Source organism: Pezoporus wallicus, unplaced genomic scaffold (assembly GCF_028554395.1).
Source record: "Pezoporus wallicus isolate ANWC-B61680 ecotype Strahan unplaced genomic scaffold, APGP_CSIRO_Pwel_v1 contig_4131, whole genome shotgun sequence".
In the NCBI taxonomy this organism is placed as follows: Eukaryota; Metazoa; Chordata; class Aves; order Psittaciformes; family Psittacidae; genus Pezoporus; species Pezoporus wallicus.
The window spans coordinates 11,137,722-11,158,800 of NW_026641950.1; the positions used below are offsets into that span (position 1 = coordinate 11,137,722).

Consider the following 21,079-nt stretch of genomic DNA (forward strand, 5'->3'; position numbering starts at 1 on the left):
TATTGGAGTGGTAGTCTAAGTATCTCTTTTACTGTTTTCTGAGTTTGGAGATTTGTGATGGTGTTGTTGGTCCCTTACCTTCTATGGAATCGTACAGTATAAGAAACTAGAATTGGAGGGAGCTTTACCTTAGGGGAACAGACATGCAATCATACATGTTTGAGCTTCTTCATGATGAGTGCTAATTTAATATTTAATTTATGTTTGTTCTTTTCCATCCCAGGCTAATGGCTGAGTGGCGATTTTCTCGGGGAGTTAGAGAACAAACCAAAGCTTTTCTTGATGGTTTCAATGAAGTTGTGCCTCTACAGTGGCTGCACTATTTTGATGAAAAGGAGCTGGAGGTGAGGTTTTCTGTTCAACATTTTTAATTTCTGCAAAGATAATACATATGGAGTGTTTAAGTGAATAGATCAGATTGAATCTCTCATCTGTGGCATGCTGCATTTGATAGCTTCTGAAACATGGAGAATTTAGTAGGAGCAGTGGGGGTAAATCATGGTGAAAAGCCAGTAATGCATTGAATTGGTGTTTGGTGTTCAGCATTTGGCAATTTTAGATTCCGTCTTCAGTATTAAAATGTGTTTTGTAAATTTCTCTGGAAAGATCACAGAATCACAGAATTGGAAAGGACCTTAAGATCACCTAGTTCCAAACCCCTTGCTGTGGGCAAGGATGCCTCACACCAGATCATGTCACCCAGGGCTCTCTCCAGCCTGGCCTGGAACACTGACAGGGATGGAGCATTTACCACTTCTCTGGGCAGCCTGTTCCGGTGCCTCACCACCCTCAAAATGTCAAAAGATCAGCCTGTGAGGGCACAGGTGGATCTGTTAGTCATAGAAGACTACTCCCTCTGTGGTAGATGGGGAGAATTATCTTGTAACAGATGTCACGGAAGTTGATTTTGGTGTACAGTGATCACTTAGTTTTACATACATAGTCTAGGGTAGGTTCTAGAGTTACTACACTCCAGGACAGAAAGTTGGAGGAAACTACAAGGTTTGAAACTGAATTTTGCAGATCCTTGATATGTGACTCAAGGGCTGATAACAGGAATTGCTTGCAGGCACCGTGTTTACTTAACAATCTGCCTGGCCTATGTTCACTGTTGGCGTTGTGATTTGTAGCAGGGATAAAAGGGTCTGTAGGGCTTCTGTGAGACCTGCCAAGGTTCTCTGTATAGAATGAGCAGTGTTGTGAAACCTTCTTAAGTTGAATGGGATTTTTTCCTGAGAAAGGACGTTGATCTGTCTTTGTTGCTCAGTTTCCTAGGAGGCTTTGCCTTTAGCACTTTCAGCTTTCATTGCCTCTCATAATGAATTTTTTGCAAATGTATACTTTGCAGTTTGTACTAGTAGTAGCAGTAGCAGCAATCATTAGCTTGAAATATGAGGCAAGGTTTTAATGGGAAAGGTAATATCCTCTTTAATATAAAATTTCTTTTTATGGGAAAGGTACTACCTTTTATTGTTGAATTATTAGCCAGAAAAAGGTCCTGGTATGCAGGTTTTCAGACCACTTAAATACATGAACAGTTTTGGGGAAGTTCTGTAAACTTAGGATAAAGAAAAATCTTAACAGTGGAGTATAGTTAAAAATTTTCAGCCCTTTTTCTGGGAGCAAGGACTTCCATTTTTGTTAGTCTCTTATACAAGATACAAAATTAACTACTGCATGTAGACGTGTGTTGTCAAGTAACCATTCTCTTTTCTAGGTTATGCTCTGTGGTATGCAAGAAGTAGATTTAGCAGACTGGCAGAGGAACACTGTTTATCGTCATTATACGAGGAATAGCAAGCAGATCATATGGTTCTGGCAGGTATGTTGATCTTTAGGGTGGGAAATGGCAGATGGATACCTGCATTACACTTGGATGGCTGGGTCCTGAATAATTTTTCTAAATCTTGTCCTTTATATTGATTATACAGTGATGGAAGTTTTTTGTATTCTTAGCAGTGATCTACCTTTTAAGCATTCTTCTGTGTAGTACACCTGTACATTTGAAATGCCATATACTATTTATGATTATTATCATATTAGCTGTCCCAGTCTAGCACTGACTGATTATAACTCACAATTCAGTGAAGTTGGATAAGAATTATTTTCAGGAAAAAAATCAAAAAATTCTATACAGGCTTCCAGTTTCTATGAATTTCCCTAAAGAGAAATCACAGCTATGCACTTCCTGTCTTGTCATAAGTCATCGTTTTAGGGAGGCAAGTCATCGTTTTAGACAAAGTTCCAATGAGAAAATGGTGTAAATCAGTTATTTTCTAGCTTATTTATATTGTTAGAATAATGTAAGATCTGATGATCTGGTTTTTAAGAAGCTTTGCACTGAAAGAATCTTAATTAGTAACTTGGATATGGTTTTAACATTCATAGAACAAAACCTGTTACCCAGGTTTTTCTGAGCTAAAATCCTGGATGTATCAATGCCTCCTCTCTTACTGAAATGTGCACCACCTCCCTTCGCTTTCCTTTTCACTTCCCAGTGAATTTCTTTCCATAGTGGTGCAGCTGTTTCGGATGGTGTTGTCTCTCATTGAGACTGCCGTACGTAGGGAATACTTCACTTCTGAAATACCCAGAGCCTGTGGTTAATCTGTTGCTGTGTTTAATCAAAATGGCAGTAGCCTTCATATAATCATTGGCATGATTTATATTATAGTGTGGAATACAGTAGATAAAGATTGTTCTTGTTTGCTGTTCCCAGTCTTCACACTTTAACAGTAGATAGTGCATATAATCTGAAATCAATGTCCCTCCACACAATTTTGCTGAAAGAAGGAAAGATAAATGCTCTCAAGGTGGTGCCTTTTAAAATGGAACTACAGTTTTTAAGCAGTTTCGTGGTATTTTTGGTTTTCTCCAGCTATGTTAAAGATTTTTAGTAAGTAATTTGAATTTCTGTACCTAGTTTGTAAAAGAAACAGACAACGAGGTTCGCATGAGACTTCTGCAGTTTGTCACTGGCACTTGCCGATTACCTTTGGGTGGATTTGCTGAACTTATGGGTAAGTAAAAGGTGACCTCAACTTTTATACTGTACCTGTTCCATTTGCAAATGAACCATGCTGCAAGTTTGCAGACAGCAGGAACTTCATGTACATCAGCTTGGATCTAGAAAGGCTTTTTATATTGGAAATCCCATGAATACTTTTATAAATTATTAAGAAGTTAGATCATTTCTGTGAGAAGAATGTTCATTATCATGTAACATAGAGTAGGACATGATAAGCTCTCTGTGTCTGAGTTGTGTCTTAATGTCACAAATGTATGACTGTGAGGCATCCCTGGCCATGGCAGGGGGGTGGAACTAGATGATCTTAAGGTCCTTTCCAAGCCAAACCATTCTGTGATCACACTTTTGAAAATCTTTTCTAGGAAGTAATGGTCCTCAGAAATTCTGCATTGAAAAAGTTGGTAAGGAAACCTGGTTACCAAGGAGTCACACTTGGTGAGTTGATACCTACAAACTTTCTGTACCTTAAGTGGCTTCTCACCTCTGGTCTTGCATTGACCAAATCAAATGAAATGTATTTGAATCAGTTCTCTTATGTCCATCTTCAGCTTCTTTTCTTTGATTGCTCTGACATTCCGGTATTGAAAACGCTTCTAGTTCCCCTATTCTTAAGTCTTGCTGCTGCACTGTACATAGTTTGTTAGTATTAGATTTATCAAAAATATAATACAATTTTTCTTGCATAGAACTGAGAGGTATTTCTGTAATTATTTTAGAGAGTATTAAATAACTGGCAAAAGTCAAGTTGGTGTTAGATATATTACATATTATTAGCTGTAGATATTACATCTACAGCTATTAGATACACTTATTGTACAGTAAAATTGTAAAAGATAAATGTGATAGAAAAATGCATGAGAGAAATGACAGCAGATGTTCAGAACAGGGATGCTTAGTCAAGACAGCAGGTTGTTTTTCCTGCCAGGCTGCAGGCTATTATTGGCTTGTCATTCCTGTGCCAAACTGGTGCAACAGGCACCCAGATCAGTTTCCCCTATATACTGTGTGCAGTAGACACACCTTCCTATGGCAACATTGTAACAATATTAATCACACTAATGATAATAGAATTATTAATATTAATAACATTGGTGATTAATTAATAGAATTAATAATTTTAATTAGGAATTATCTAATTTCCTAGTAGTTAAAAAAACTACTTTAGGGAATCCTCCATTTTCACCATTTCCTCCACCAGTGCTGTTTTTTCAAGTGGTGTTTGTGGGAGTTAAACATCTTTGCCTGAGGTAACTTTGAGAAAGACATGGAATGAAACAGAATTTTGGCAGAGGCCTTTTAGGGCAAAGTTTAGAGGGGAAAAAGGTGCCAAGCTGTATCTAGGCATGTACAGAAAGAAGAATTCAGCTTTTTCATGTTGTTGCTGGAATTTGGAGATGGATCCCTCTATAATGGTGAACATTTCCTTTTGGGAGTGTTATAATTCTCTGTATCTGGGGCTGTCTGTAATCTTCAAAGGCTCCGGGTTTTATATGATGTGATAAGAGTAGTTTGTTTCTTAAAGTTCTCTGGTTTTACTGCTCACAGAGAGGGGAGTGAGATTGCACTGATTGCTGTCTCTTCATTTCTAATGTTAGATGAGAATATTTTTAACTTCTACTGTAGCAGTCAAGCTCTGTAGTGTTCTACCTGGCATTCAGCTAAACTTAACATTTTGGGTTTTTTTCTGCTCAGTTTTAATCGTTTGGATTTGCCACCATATAAAAGCTATGAACAACTAAAGGAGAAGCTGCTCTTTGCCATTGAAGAAACAGAGGGATTTGGTCAAGAGTAGAAGTGGCTTCTAGTCAAAAAGGAAATCTTGCATAACAAAAGGCCCAGCCAACTAAGATTGCACACTTAATTGTATATAAGCTTTTTGTTCTGTACAGTGATCTTTCTGGAACTCTGAAAGTGTAAGTGTTCTCTGTTCTTCCACAAAGATATGCAAAACAGTTCAGCCTTTTCTACTTTTATTTATTGCCCTTCCAAAAGACCAGAAAAACCCCTCATAAATTTTGAAAGCAGACAAGAGACTTATTTAAAATATATATAAAAAGTATAAATATATATACGAATAGGCTCTAGTTTTATAGAGCTTTAAGTGTATGAGAAGTTGCAGCCATTTAAAAGGGCCTGGATTTGCTTTATCTTGGCTTTATTATTCAGAAAAATGTTTAAACTGCTCTGTGTTCTTTCTTAAGAAACATCTCCAAGTTTGTTTTATTGCATGGCTGTTCTAAAAGGTGTTAAAGGCTTAGGCCAAACGTATCCTAAATATGTAGAAAGATGCTGCTGGTATTTGAAATGACAGAGTATGTTCTGTCAGTTTAATTTTTTTAAATACGTAAATAGCTGATATATCCCTCTCTACTGATGTAGCCAAGGTCATGAGTAAAGCCTTTACTGCACAAAAGTCATGTACAGTAAGATGAATGTGATTTAATGTTGAAAGGAATTGGTGCCACTGTTCTGACTTACTGTAGGAGCTGAACAGAATATTTTAATTCATTTGAGCAGCATTGAAATTTGTTTACATATTACCTTGGGTTATTACCACAAGGATGTTAGGTAATCTTCAAAGAAAAACTAATAATAAAAGAGAAAATACTACACATTCTCTCCTTGGTCTGGTGTCTTACAGGTTGCTTTGGTTTGTTTTTTTGTCTTGTTTTTTTCAATTCCTGATGTCCTTTGTACAACTCTCTATAGAGTATGTTAATGTACACTGAGCTAGAAGAGTATATAAAAGGTAATGTGAACTTTGCTGCTTTCTGTGTTCATCCTCAGTTATTGGATCTAGTAAACCCAACTAAAATGAAAGTTACATAAGCTCTGCACAGGTAAAAATATACTTAAATACTGTTATTCCTCTTAACTTCTTACAGAAATTCAGATGAACCTGAATTAAGTATGTCTAAAACCTGTCATCCTGTTGTGTAGGTCAAGTTTGCCGTAAGTACACAACAGTATAAAGGCATTTTAAAATTAGGTTTATTGGCATTGAGGGCATTTGCTGAACTACAAATATGTGTTTAAACCCCCCCTGAATTTAACACCTTATTCATGTGAATGATATTAAATGCTACTTTTAGCAAATTATGCTACCTTATTATAGAGTAAAACAATGTTTAAAATTACCATTTGTATTATGCTTTAAATATTAACTGTAAATTCCATTACATTTAACTTATACAGAATTTTGTACACACATGAAAATGATTTTTAAAATATGCTTAAAAACACTTCTGTAACATATCATATTGCACTGTTAAAAGTGTACATGCAGAAAAGCTCATGTATCTTTCCAATGCAGCAACTGAATTCTGCCAAAACTTTATTTTTCTACACATTGGATTCTCTTGAGGCTTTGTATTCTATACACCCAGCTCGCTGTGGAGCTGCTAACCTGCACATAGCTGTGATAACACTGGTAGTACAATGGGCCCAATAGACTGCTCTTTTACATGAACTTTCTGGAAGAGTTCCAGATATTTCCACCACTTTTGAGAGTTTTTCATACTACACCAAATGTCTTCTGCAAAACCATGTTCATAAATATAGCATCAAATTAATTTGAAGTGCAGATCCATTTAAATTATGACTTAAGCTGGTTAGAATGGAGGAAGCTTTAAAGAAAAAAACAACCACCAAAAGTCAAAGGTCAGGTAACAGAAGAGCATGTGGCTTGCGTGAAAGACCGTTCAGAGGGGTGAATGTCACAGAGCTGAACTTTATGAATTTGCACTAATGACTGACTTGGTGACCCACTACCAACTGCTGAATTTTGTGAATCTGTGAGTAAGTTGAGCAAAATAATAATAAAAAAAGACAGCACATCACGAGCATGTAGTTGCTTTATTGTTTTGGTATTTTAGCTGTCTCGTAACTGCAGTATTTTTTTTCTGTGGGTAAGGGTTAGAAAGGAAGGAAAAAACCCCAAACCCAGTGGCCCTCTGTACATGGCCGTATGATCTATGACTTGGTCTCAAAGAGCTGACTGAAAGCATGGCTCTCCAGGTAAAAAAAAACAAACAAACCCACAACTATTTATATACTTGTGTATATGCGTACAGATAACGTAGACTTTCTGGGAATTTCAGTAACACTGCACTGTAACTTTCTCTGCATTCCCCTCAGTTCTGATGTGCGCAGGGGGAGGGAGGAAGACAGCAGAGAGGGAAGGCATCAAAGACTGGGGGTCAGATGAAGGAATAAGAGAGGCAATACTACCTGAAGGAACTACTGTGTAGTTCATGGGTTCTGTTTGTTCTTTTCTTCCTGCAAGCAGCTCAGCTGTTTTTCTCTAAACACTCAATTCAGTACCTGGATTAGCCTTCCTCTGTCTGCAGGTACTGCTTTCTGTATCAGAAAAGGCACATTTTTACTACTGACTTGGCACGAGCTTGGTTTATTAATCTAAGCAATTTATGCCCTTCATCTTCCTCCTACAGACTGCAGTATTCTTCTCTATTAAAGCAAACACCAAGTATTTCTATTCAGTTTGTTCTAGATCTTTAGGCATTCTACTGGCAGTACCATGAATATTTGATTGCCTGCCATTTTGTCATTATTTGGTCCTCTTCTCTTGGGTAGTGGCAACATATTGTTTGGAAAGTCTGTAAATGCTTTCTGTGCTGAATATCTAAATTTAATTTAGTTTTCTGGTGAAACCTGCTAAAAAAGCAGCAAGAACAAGAAGAAAGTTTTACTTAATCTCTACAAGTCATCATCTCTGTGCCTCCAAATTGTAGTTCTCTTCTAATGTCCCAGCCCCTCCTCTCCAATATACACGCTGTGTGTCAATGATACCCTTTATTCCTATGAGAATCAACAGACAGGATCACATGAAACAGATCTAATTGCCAGTTTAACTGAAACAAGCTAGAGACAGCAGGTTTAGGCTACACTTTTATTAACAGCTTCAGTAAATCACAGTAGTAGTTGGGGTCTTTTTCCTGTTCTGCCCAAATCTGAGGCACTGAATTCCCATCATCTTGTGTCTTGTTACATAGAATTAAGCAACTCCAAAGCTTCTTTCTGTACCTGAAAGAAATATACTTGTAACAAACCAGTGCCAGGTAGTTATGTACTCTTCTAGCAGAACTTGCTGTGCAAGCACACAGATGGTTCACCACAGCTCAGTAAATCCACAACCCTCCTGCAAGTAGTCATCTCTCTTCTGTAGCTCAAGATTGTCAACGCTTGAAACATAAACCCACTTAAGTCAGTGCCTTCAGCGTAATTCACTTAGTATATGTAAAGGGCTTATTTGTGTTGAATACAGATGATTAGCTTTGATTTGCTGTAGTCCAATAGTAGCATATAGTAAATTGTCCTGTATCTGACCATAACCAACCAACCCAGCATTTTCAAAATCGGCACCAGCTGAAGAAGTGTGAGAAGACTGTTTCTGAGGCCCCCTTTGCCTAGGGATTCTGGGTAAAGCATGAATATGACCTCTAGCATCTATGTTAAGAAACAAAAAAAATCCCAACAAACTTCTGGTCCTGAGAGAGCAAGCAGTGCAGGCAGCCAGACGCTGCAGATACTCAGATGTAACAAATGTTCAGAAAACCTACTTATGCCAAATGCAGAGACAAGAATTCCAGTTTCTTGGCACAGGACAGTTTCCTTCTTACTGGACTACCAGGTTTAGTTCCCAGTAAATTCTGCACCACCTCTCTCTGTACCCTTTTGGGAAAAAAGGTCATAGATGTCCATACTGGGGGCCAAGCAGAGTGGCAGCAGGTAACAGCAGCTTCCCAACTTGGCTACTGCACAAAAATCCTCACTGACTACTCCTGCATGGTATCTAAAGGCAAGCTTTTGTGACAGCTGGTTTCACATCTGCCTTCAGCTACTAGTAACCTGCAGAAGAACTGATCAATTTCATACCTTCCTGAGATAATCACTCCTTTAGGCTATTAGAGTCCTATACATCTTGCAAAGCAGTGGAGGAATGGAACCTTTACTAATATTTCTACTGAAAGATGTTACTGAAGAAGCTCGCTTTCGGGAGAAATATTTTGAGTCCTACTACAGAATCTACAGAGGGAAACCTCAGTCATGTTTTTTCTGAAGTACAAAATCCTACCAAAGTATTCCTTACCGTTAAGACATTCAGAATGTCACTACACATTTTAGATGTTTTCTGTAACAGTTAAAACATCTCACACTTAAGCTTATTGCAAATTAAATTAGAGGTCAATCAACTGTAAAAAAAAAAAACAAAATAAACCAACTGTAAATCAGTCTTTGTTAGTCCTGATGGTAACAGGATTGTGTATGAAAGGTAATGCAATTGCTGTGCTTTATACTGAACGCAGTATTAAGTCTATATAATTGGTTACACCTCCTAGAACCACTCTCTATGTGTTCAGGGAGGAAGCAGATGTCTTCCCCTCTGAACCAGGACCGGTTCAAAGGGTAACTGAGCCTCATATCCCCTAGCATGGAGATTTCCTGTCAAAAGAGAAAATACATCCATTTGTCTCAATTGGGCCTGCAGTGTTAAAGGATGTAACAGGGTTTTGCTGCATCCATGCTTTTTCTTCCTTCTGTTCATGTGCTTTTCAGCGCTTCAAAAACAGTGATTTCTACATTTCCAGTTCTAGACATATGAAAGGTGAGTATGTGCTCACCTAGACACAGGTTAGCTCAAGTGCCTGCCTTAACTTCAGCACCACAGTTAAGGATGGGTTAATGTTAGCCACAAAAACATCATGAAGAAAAAAGAATAACTGTTCTTTGTTATAAACAAAGTATTTCCAACCATTGTGGTCAGAGGTTGTTACCAACGTACTAGAATTTTTTGGTGTCTAGATGTGATCCTGGATTATAGGTGCTTAACTACAATTTACTCTGAGTGACCTTTATAAACCATTCCACTGCCATGATGTCACAGATTGCCAGTTACAATATAAGACTGTACTACTGCAGTTCTTCATTTCCTACCTGTTTGTCCTCTTCTGTGTGTGCAGGATACTCCTTTGCTTTGCTTAGCCACAGAAGAGCCATCTTTTTATTGTTTAACTTCAGGTAAGTCTTCCCCAAAAAGAGCAAATTTTTGCTGTAAAAATTTGGGTCAGCTGTGCAGAGACAGGAGAAAAGCTTTACATGAGAGTGAGAAGCACGTTGTCACATCATTGATACTTACTTTCAAAAAGATGAACAGTATTTTGGCTTTGAATCAGAAGGAAGCCAATGTAAAACTTCTACTTCCCAGGTTTTGGTCTCATTCATACATGAGTTACATGAACTAGTAGCTTGTTAATAACTCTAAATGAAACCCGGTTCCTCACAAGGAGGGATCTTAATGCATAACAGCTCTACTTTGCAGATTCTGTACTTTTCTGGGTCTGGTAGGTACAGCAGGCATTGCAACCACCTTAGCAAGTAGAGGCCAGGAAATCAGGGCACATTTCCCAGCTTTAGACCATATATATGCAAGTGTTAGCTTGGCTTTTGCTGCTTAAAAATAATGTACCCACATTTAACTTTTTTAAGGAGCATTTTATAAAGCATGATTTGGCTATCAGTCATTATTAAAGACTAATCTTGACTACTGTGCATACTTATAGCACAGCGCTTCTCTGCTGCTGGATCTGAGGTCAGGATTCAAAACATACAGAGTTGTTCTGGAAGTAAATTTTGAGAGCAAGTCTATTAAGGTAATACCAAAAGCTAGAGGTTTATTGCAAGTCATCATTTATAAAAGATACTATCCTGTCCAGAAAAGCTGGAAGTATTACCTTCCTCTGCCATGTGGAAGTAACGAAGAGCCTGCAAAAGATACAGTGGCCATTTTTAAAATGGAGAACAAAACACAGTATCAAACTAAAGCCTTATGCACATGCTGAACATAGCTGAAGGACTTCCTGTCAGTGATCTCACTTTTATTAATTCAGTAAACCACTGAGGGTTCTCATTCAATGTACAATCAATCAGATTTGAAGTTTCAACAGAACTAGTACTTGCCCAACTATTCCCCTGCTACTTCCTCCAGAAACACAGTAACTCTTATTCGGTACTCTGTGTGTAAACACAGTACCTAGCAAATTGGATTGTGTTTTTCTGTCTTCAACTTGTCAAAATAATTTTATTTTTCCCATGTAGCATAACTGCAGTTTCCCGCAGCCAGTTCTCATGTGTAAATTTAATAGATGAAAAATCTCATGATTCAGGTCATAAATGTTGACAACTCCTACAAAGCATCAGTTAGTACCCTCTTGTATGAGGATATATCTTTACTAAATCCACACTCATTTTTCAATTAGTTTCCCATCCTGCACATCAGAAATCTCAGTCCATTCCTACCTCTTCCTGATGTTACCAGCCAGAGGGAAAACACTGACAGAGAGCTTGAGTGTAGAAGTGTATCTATAAAACAGACTTTACTGAAACTGTAGAAGTCTTACCAGCATGGCTCAACTACAGTTCTCAACTACAACTTTGCTGCTTCAGCCAATTTAAGCACTACAGAATTCGATGTTGGGACTGGCATAATTTTGTACTATTGGAAATCTTGGCTGACAGTTTCCATTCTTCTGAGAATGACTGTCAGAAAAAATTTAAAAGCTTGACATTCCATTAAAAAGTTTTACTTCTTTTTCAATTAGAGCTTAAATTGCTTTTTGTGTAACAGCAAGAGCCTTCTGCAGTTACTTTCTAGTGACTCCTGCCTCCCCACCTTAAAAGAGCAAAACACAGCGGGATAGATATTGGCTGATCAAAACAAAGACTAACAAACAGCTGCAGCAAACTTTCCTATTACCAGTTCAATTTTCTGGTTTCTAGTACAAGCACACTGACGCCCTAGAAGATATATGTCTGGACAGTATGTTCTAGGGTATGTGATGGCAGCAATTTGCATAGCAAAGACACAAAAATACTTTTGACTGAAAAATCCCCATACCATGTGTAGCCAGGGGATGAGAAATTGTGTCTGTGGTAAGTAACAAAGCAAGCTGTTGTTTTTTTGTATGTAAAGAGAAAAGTCCTCATAGTCCTATCAATTAAGTACATGGTATAACCACCAAAGAAATCATCAGCACCAGAACTAGTACGGACAGTTACTTGCAGTACATCACAATAGTAAATATAAGTTACACATAGCTTATTTCCTGCTGCACAAACTACTTAAATAATGTTCACTATTCTGTGTGTGCTACAGCTGGAAAAAAAAACAAAATAATTGTTATGTTTTTAGATATCCCTCACTCTCCTGTTATATTCCCATTTTATTAATTGCAGTTCTAAAATCATTAGTCCATGCTTATTCCATAAACAGAGGTCAGCTTTGTCAGGAAAATTAGTAGAAGTGTATCAGCAGCTTTGAGGGGGGAATATGTGAAACATTTTTTTATTGTACCTCTTGAAATGTGGAGGTTGGTGGTGAGGCAAATAGCGTTGCAGCTATTTTTCTTTGGTACCATGGCATTTCAGCAAAGGTGTAACACCTGGAGCAAAAGGAAACATTTGTGTATACCCTTCACATTTTTTTCTCATTTTCAAGTAAAATTCTCATACCTTGGATGTCATAATTGTTATTTCCATGAATCACAACTCCATACCACAAGTTCTGTAAGCAAGTTCTTACAACTGTATAACAAACCAGCAAGATGTCTGATATTGCTGCATAGCTCTGCTGAAGAAGCGTTGGTGTGTCTTTTACTGTGTACTGCTATTACATTGGACAAACTGGAGGCAGTTATTAACCATGAGACAGCTTTTTGAACTTGAATGATTTTAACCATTTATGTGTATTTGATAGTGTTCTAATGTATTTTCAAAAACAGGGTGCAACTGAGTAATGCTATTGCCTTACCTCAGCACTACCTTGTTTTTCTCAATTATTACTATAAAGCAGATCTGCAGTGTGTCCCTGAAAGACTCTGATCTACAAGAATGAGAATAAATCCAAGAATCAAACTACTGTGTTCTAGGCTAGGCCATTCTATGCTGTTGTACTATCTACAAAATAACAAAGGTAACCAGTTGCCTATTTCAGAGATGTTGAAAGGATTAAACATTTGTTAGGTACTTCAAACACATACAACATTCCAGGTGTAAGCATTAGACAACTCTATTCACTTTATTACACACACACACCCCGAGTATAAAAATATTATTCTCTGTGCAAAATAGAGCGCTCTAGAGGAGGTGAAAGGTGAAACATCAATAAATGAAATTATAGACGTGTTTGGAGGAGAGGGGGTGAGGCACAGAATAAATAAACTTTCCAAGTTGAAATAAAAATGGTTCAATGCAGGATAGACTACGAAGAAAAGGCACAAAGTACTCAAGAACTGGCTTATATGAAATTCCAGTTTCAAATGAAGATGCTCTGGGATGCCATGAGTATACAGTATAGGAATAGGGGCAGAATTATCCCTTAAGTGATTTCTGATCACCTTTTCTAGTTTTCCCTAGGAACAGTACCTTAAGTACTTCCCATAACAAGCTTCCTATCTCAGAACTGAGCTTGAGGGTCATTCAATTGGTAGCATATGCTTCTGTTTAAAAATTTAGACTACTGCAGTAGTTAAGTCATGGGAATGAGTGGTGGATGCTGCAAAAACAAAGTCTGTTTGTAAACTAATAACTGCTGGAGTAATAAACTGTAGTTCACTCTGATATTCAAAAATACTCAGTATTATTTTTTAAGCTACATTTGATTTATTTATTTTCAATCTCTCAATCTTAGACTAGAGATTGCCTTTAAAACAGCGTAGCAGCTTTGGCGTCTTTCACACAAATAACCAGAAATGCTGCCTGGAATCTCTGACTATCACACAAAGGTGTGTGATAGTGCTTCCACAGCATGCCCTGGTTTGTCTGGAAAGGTGTATTTCTAGGCCCCTCACCTGCTGTGTAATGGTAATTCTCAGTAACAGTTTCACTGAGCAGCAAGCTCAATTTCAGAGATTTTTGTTAATACATATGCATTTATAAGATGCCTTTACTTAAAGATAACTTTAAAAATACAGTATCAAATACAGCATGACAAAAAAAAAAAACAACCCGTAAGTCTTTTAGGAACACATCTTGCTTTTGATAGTTTTTTGCTATACACAGATTGTGTTAAGTTGCTGCCAGCACCGAAATTCGGCATAATCTCAGTGTTTTGTTTCAATTCACACCAACAGAACAAAATTAGTAGTACTTGCAACCGCTGATGTAAGTATGTTTCCATAGCAGACATCTGCAAAATGTGTTTTTAATAGTTCCATACAGTAAAACAAAATAATGGGATAAGCAATTATTTTCATCTGTTTGGGCAGCATATGCCTTAACAGCCAGACTTTTTCAAGGCTTGATGTCCTGTATCCGTTCAATAGGTTTTCATGTCTGCATCAACTAATTACAAGCCACTGAATTATTCCAACCATTTCTGCAATTCATATAAGACATTTTATAGTGTAGCATGTGGCAAAGCAAATGCCAACTTTTGTTTGAAAATATGCCTTACCAAATGCCTATAAGGTGAATTGTTGTAGCATCCTTTGGATTCAGTTCGATGGCTTTCTAGTGGTGGGGGGGGAAATATACAAGATGTAAAAAGTTGTTTTGCCATATTTGGATTAAAACACATTTAAGAAGTAGACTTAATTAAACCAGATTAACAGTGTGTAGAATTTCAAGGCAATATGATATTTATTCAGTGCACAACTAAATGGGCTCCAAGAAACTGAAGACACTGACAGATTTCTAAGCACTTCTGTTTAGTAGCAGGTCATTAAGAATTTCACTTCACATGAGACTTGGCATATTCAGATTTTTATATCATTTCTGGTGGTATTTGTAGTCCTTTATCTTCTCCAGGACTTTCCTTTACTGCTACACAATCCACAGTTAAAAACAGAGCCACACATCCATTTCTCAATATCACAGATACGTTTTATCTAGCCCTACGAGGTGCCAAAAGCACGTCAGCTATTTCAAGACTCCCTTCTATGGGCTTAGTTTACTGCAGGAGATAAATCTGTCCTCCTCGGAGGCTGGTGGGGCATTCAGGACTGTTACAAAACCAAAGTGTCACCAGCAGATTTGAACAGTACGTTTGCCAAAAAATAGCTCACAACTGTCATGCAGTCTACATACTGGACATGTGAATACTGTCGTATGCAAAACACTGTTTACATTACCTGGAAGTGCTCTTTGATAACAAAGGCATTTCCAATTTTAGTCTTAATGCCTTCAAAATCTCCAACATCACTGAGGCAGATTCCATACCACTGTAATTCAAAGAACAAAAATAAAACATTTAATACAGCACTATGGCTATTAGTAGTAAATTAAAAAAAACAACAAAATGGAACAGCTGCCACCACCACTGATGACAACAAGCAATTTCCAGTGAAACTATAGAGCTATTGGTGTGCTTAGAAACAGCATACGAAACATGGGGCATGTGAAACATTATTGAGTCTACGTAAGAGAAGGATGAGCTAATTGCATCAGCTGTAATCAGCCTCATTGGTCACCTCTTTCGTGGTCCTGCACATACTTAACCAGTTCCCATTTCCTGTATGGAGGCAATTTAGCTGCAAAAGTCTGAACTATGGTCTTCCAAAACAGGGGGAATTAGAAGTCTCACTCATTCATTCTCAACTGAGAAGTTAAAGAGTCTGCTGTAACAGCACAATTATTCCAGCTTCCACTGGCTGGAAATCAAAGAACAAGACATGAGTTATTTTGCTTGGTTCACCTTGTGCGCTGCAGAATTTGATTCATTTTTTTCAAGTGCCCTTTTTGCATACTCAAGGGCTCCATACGCCAGTTGTTTCTTCTCCTCTGCAGAAGTACTGCTGAGCTGAGCTAGGTCTCGTGATGCCCGTGCCAGCCGCCATAACAACTCTGTGTCATCACTAGTTATGAACAGAAACACTTAACATATTACAGCAATCATGGAAATTAAACAATCAAAGGTCTTAAACCAGCTTTTCAATAGGTACCCTAAGTGGGTGATAAGACAACAGTGTATATGCCATGTACAACCACAAGGTAACAAACAACAACGGAAGCCCTCCATTATGGACTCTGATGATACCTTTGTTCTACCATTCTGGTCTGTGAAGCATACATCTCTGTAGGAAAGGGCTTTGTTTTCTCAAAAAAGATGCAGTTAAGAAAACCCCCAACAGTATCACTGAAAACACCAGAAGGAAAACAAGCACTTCTTGGTTCTTAGCTAGACAGTATTTTTTCCAGCATCCCACTGATTTGATATTAATGTTTACTAGGAACGTTAAAAACATTATGTATCTTTTCTCTTATAATTGTATGTAAATAATAAATTCTTCCTAGAACAACAGTGAAAAAACAGATTAGCCATGCCACTACCACATAAAGCTGTACCTTTATATATGTAACTCTATAAAATGGTGTGTGGTATGTTATAGCCAAAGGGATTTTAGGTTTTATTATCTTGTTAACACACTGTTTTGAAACACTGCTTTCACTCTATGTTCAGCTAACTACCATTTGAATTTTGGCTTACTATTTTAATAGAGACATTAATATTTAGAAAGTTTTTCAGAGCTTCTTATCCAGTGCTAAAACTCAAACCAAAAATATTAAAAAGCATACATGAGTTATTGTTAAACTCAGAGCAACAACAAACACCAGTTTTCTTCTATGGAGTAAGACTGGGTCACTGCTCAGGGTGCAGCAGTCCTGCCTGCACTATTTAACACACAGTAACAGAAACAGCTGATTCATTTTTCACCCAAGTCACAAAAATGCTAAGTACTGCTAATGGAATCATTACTCCTCACAGAATAATTAGTATTGTTATACACCTAGCAACAAGCTTACACCTTGCTTATGACACGGTGACCCTTACAGGTTAGGATCTTCATTTAACTTCCCAGGCTTTATACTTGTGCCTCGGCAAGAAGGGGCAGTGGGAAAGAACTGAAAACCGAACAGTTGATTCCCTCTAGAAATGTTCTAGAGATGCCTTGTGTCCTCCAAAGAAATGGACTTTGCATTTTTTGCCTTCTCCTTGAACAGCTTGTCCCAATTCACTTATCAGTAATGCTCTGTGCAGCTAAGGCATAACTACATGAAGAAGGAGCTTTTTTTGTGCAGTCTCAAATAATGACATGAGACAAATGAAAGCAGAAAAACAGCTGGTCAGCAATGAAAAAGGTAACAGTGACTTGAAATCTTTAATAGCTGAATTCTAGTTACTTTGATCATTTAGTAATGTGTCAGCACATTGTGAGGTTTTGTTGTTGTTTTTTTTTCCCCCCACTAGAATTTAAAGAATTCTTAGCATAACAAATCAAGCAAGAAAGAAATCCTCCTTCAAAGGACTGAAAACTTGAGTGTTGACTCCCACCACCTATAGCTACCAGTCCTCATTTCATTCATTTTTCCATTAGGAGGAAAAAGATCAAGAGTCCTTTTTTCCTACTTACGTAAGGGTGAAAGTAAGGTTCTCCAGCATACCACAATGAGAACATGAGATGAAAAAAACTGATATAGAAGAGTGCAGAAAAGAAGTCACAGTAATGTCTCAATGCAATAAAGTACCTATTTTTATACTGAACCAGCAACCGATACAGCTTTTCCGTTTCTCCGCTCCCATACAGGTAGTCTGCTTGCTCTATAACTTCTTCCACTTAAGAAAGAATTGCAATTGTGGAAACAGAAGAACAAATTACATGTAATTAGAACATTATAACAAACAAAACATTTTAGAGCAAGACAACCTAGCTAAAACATAAGGATGTAGTTCCTTTTCAGGCCACCATTCCAAACAGCTTACATGCACAGGTGGATTGAATAAACTACATTTTCAGTGAGCAACTAGGAAGAGAAACAGTGCTGAATACCTGCCTCTCATGAGGCTACAGAGCAGCTTTCAGCAACAGAGCTTTGGATTGTTTTTTTCATTCTCAATATCATTCCATAGTTTTGCTAGAATCTGACTGCAGATTGAGTGGGTCCCATTAACTTGTTCAACAAGCCAAACTGAAACATCGCTCAAAGGTTTTGTGAGTAAAGTCCACCAGATATTCAATACACTAAAAGCAAAAATAATTCTGAAAATCAGAATCAGCTTTCTAGAGTGTCAATTTATGAAGCAAGTACCCATTTTTCTTAGGATACTTTACATCTTCTTCTAAAAATGCTTCAAAACAGAGATGGGAAAGTACAATTTCCACAACAGTGGAAACAGACAGTAATATATAAGTAAATATCCTATGTATATAGTACATAAAACAGCATTCCAGAAATGGAAATATCAAACACCAGAAAATACAGGATTCTACAATGAAAACAGACAGAATTAGGAGAAAAAATACCCCAAAGGAAGCAGGTAGATAATTCTATTAAAGTATTTAACTGTACAGGAGATGATCAAACTCTGAGTTTACTCTTCTGCCACCAACATTAAAACATGGAAAAATTACCATTTAAGTCAAAAGCCTTCTCTAATTTCTTACAGAACTTTCAACTATGCTTATCATCTCTTTAATACTACTCTTGGGTCCGTGATCAAAGTTCTTAGTGAAAACATAAGTTCTTCCCCCCACCCCCCCAGAAAAAAAAGTGTTTATAAGCTTTCTTTTTTCAAGTTAACTACTGAATATGGTAGTCATGTTTCACAGCAGCAGGTTTTCTTACAGAAGAGAAAAAAAAACAACCCAGCATTGAAGGCTACTAAACACAAAAGTCTTCTCTTCAGCTTAGAAAGATCCTAGAATATAAATCACTGAAGATCAGGCAAGCGTTCTGGATAATTTTTAACCCTGACACTTCTAAATGCTTTCCATTAACCATTTCAAAGATAAGATAAGGCAACAGTCTACATGGACTTTGGATTTTAGCATCCAAGATGAGCTTCATGGTACATCTCCAGTTCAGTTCAGCAAACCGTTACGTTTGCTTGCTTAGTCTCCCTGTATACTACTAACATATCTAATTACTAAATGCTCAGAACTCAAACTTCTGAACACCTTTCCCACCAGAAGTTTTATATAAATTGTTAGACTTATATTTCTTTAAGAGTATTTTTCAGGTATTTCTTTTTCAGTCTTATTTTCACAATATCTACTACTTGTCTTGTAGAAAGCCCACTAACACTGCCTTTTTTTTTTTTTTTTGGCGATGTTGCTTGTTTCAAGTGAGACCACTAAACAGACCAGAAGCAACTAAGTAGTGTTCTTTATCTTCCTCATGGGAAATTTTCTTATTTGTATACCAAATAGTTACCTTAAATCTATTCACTGAACCTCCACCTGTTGCAGCAAATTAAACAGTTTCTTATCTATTCAAAAGTACATTGTATGAATTTTTGTGTAAGCTTCTAAGACCTTCCTCTCTTTGAGACACAAAGAAACAAGTTAGCTGAACTGACTACTTTCCGATCTACACAGTAAATGTATGTTTCATTTAGGCTCATTCCCCATTCAGTTAGGTTTACTCTCAAACCCCCTTAATTTACCATGTGATAAGCAACTTCTAAGTCTGCAACAATATTCCCTTTTAAGATGTTACTTTTCTTTCAGTAGTGGGACTGCTTTTATTCAGATCTTGAAAAGGATATTTTATCACTTGTTCTATACTTTATTGTGGTAGATAAAGAAAGGCTTTTCTTCCTTTTTTTTCAGCGTGACAAAAAAAACAAGACATTTCCCAATTTTGACTGAAATGGAATTTCAGTGAGGCTTGACTAGATTAAATAGAACTTCTACAGATTAAGGCTTGGTCTGCAATCCTAACCGAGTCATGTCTTTCCCAATACGTTACTTAAAGTTTGGGCTACAAGTTAGGTGTATACACCTTGTGCATGTATTATATGATGGACAGTATGAGCTACTAGATCTGCTTTCAGTGAAATATGAAAAAAATCACTTGTTAAATTGCTACAAGGCTACCTTGAAGCAATTCAATGGTGCAAATGATGCAAATACACTGTGTGCAGTCTTAATGGAGAAAATCAAGAGCATTAAACCATTTTCCTATATAATTCTGGCACTAAAACCAAAAAAAGTTTACATTAGAATAACTTATGTACTTCAAAAGTTAAAAAATATTACCTCTGAAGCTTGCATGAACCTCAGCAAAGCCAGAAATCAGCTTGTGAGCTTCATAAACCAGGAAGGCCCCTGTTGAAAGCACAAGCCCCCTCCGAAGGCTTTTTCTAAGCACCTGCATGGGATCACAAGATAATGCATTAATAAACACTGTCAACCTAACTTAAAAAAGTTTGTATGCTCCCTAGTGTATATAAATTATAATAGCAATTATATTTCAGATCTTGATCAGAGAAAAGCCTTTTGAAAGTGAAAAGAAAAAAATAACTTTGTAAGATAAACTGCATTATCATGAGGGTATTTTCTAGTTTTTTTCAACACAGACTAGTAATTACACTTTAAAATAGGAACAGAGCATTAGACTGAAAATAAACCATAAACATGTTCAAAAAACATGTAGACAAGGCCCTTTGTGACATGGTTTAGTAGTGGACTTGGCGGTCAGGGGTTAAAGGTTGGACTGGGAGATCTTAAAGGTCTTTTCTAACCTCGCTGATTCTATGATTCTAAGAATACGGCGCACACACAAGGTAAGAAGGAAAGTATCAAACTCGCGTTTCTGAAGAGCGAACGAGCCCAGGGATCCTAGTTGTGCAAAACCGCACCAGCTCCTCACCGCACAGCGCCCCTCCCCGCCCCGCCGGTCTCCGTAGCTGCCACCCACCCCAGGCCGGCAAGCGGCAGGAACAAGCTTACGAAAACCGTGGAAGCGGCCGCCCACCCCGAGCAACAACGCGGCTACCTCGCTGTCCCCGGCCCCGCGGCTAGCTCCCCAGCGCAGCGGCCCGTACGTCGCGCCGGCCGCCCCGCGCCGGAGCGGCCTCCCCAGGCAGCGAGGAGCACGGTGGAAGGGCCGCGCCAACACCAGCGCCTCCATAACAGCGGCCATCGCACGCCGCAGAGGAGCTGGTCCGTCACCGGCAACAACCCGGCTTAAGGGGAAACAAGAGCAGCAGGCACACGTTCCGCCCGCCAGCCATTGCGTGACCCCAGCGCCGCG

At 37.9% G+C, this 21,079-nt stretch overlaps 2 protein-coding genes across 6 annotated transcripts in view; one reads left to right on the top strand and one right to left on the bottom strand.

The window, feature by feature from the left end:
• Nucleotides 1–5,645, top strand: part of WWP1 (WW domain containing E3 ubiquitin protein ligase 1) — a 57,473-nt gene extending 51,828 nt beyond the window's left edge. For all 5 annotated transcript variants that reach the window (XM_057426283.1, XM_057426279.1, XM_057426280.1 and 2 more), the window contains 5 exons: nucleotides 224–344; nucleotides 1,718–1,822; nucleotides 2,924–3,020; nucleotides 3,391–3,463; nucleotides 4,721–5,645. In XM_057426283.1, coding sequence (XP_057282266.1) covers nucleotides 224–344; nucleotides 1,718–1,822; nucleotides 2,924–3,020; nucleotides 3,391–3,463; nucleotides 4,721–4,820 — 496 coding nt within the window. In that variant the 3' untranslated portion in view covers nucleotides 4,821–5,645. The remainder of the gene's footprint in view (nucleotides 1–223; nucleotides 345–1,717; nucleotides 1,823–2,923; nucleotides 3,021–3,390; nucleotides 3,464–4,720) is intronic.
• A 2,278-nt stretch (nucleotides 5,646–7,923) lies between these two features.
• Nucleotides 7,924–20,968, bottom strand: RMDN1 (regulator of microtubule dynamics 1). The gene is made up of 10 exons (XM_057426139.1): nucleotides 20,822–20,968; nucleotides 20,083–20,194; nucleotides 17,570–17,657; nucleotides 15,738–15,897; nucleotides 15,175–15,264; nucleotides 14,499–14,554; nucleotides 12,399–12,486; nucleotides 10,780–10,810; nucleotides 9,983–10,116; nucleotides 7,924–8,071 (listed from the first exon to the last, which is right to left on the bottom strand). Exons 1-10 carry the CDS (start codon nucleotides 20,966–20,968, stop codon nucleotides 8,033–8,035), a joined length of 945 nt encoding a protein of 314 aa, XP_057282122.1. The 3' UTR covers nucleotides 7,924–8,032.
• Nucleotides 20,969–21,079: the final 111 nt, after the last annotated feature.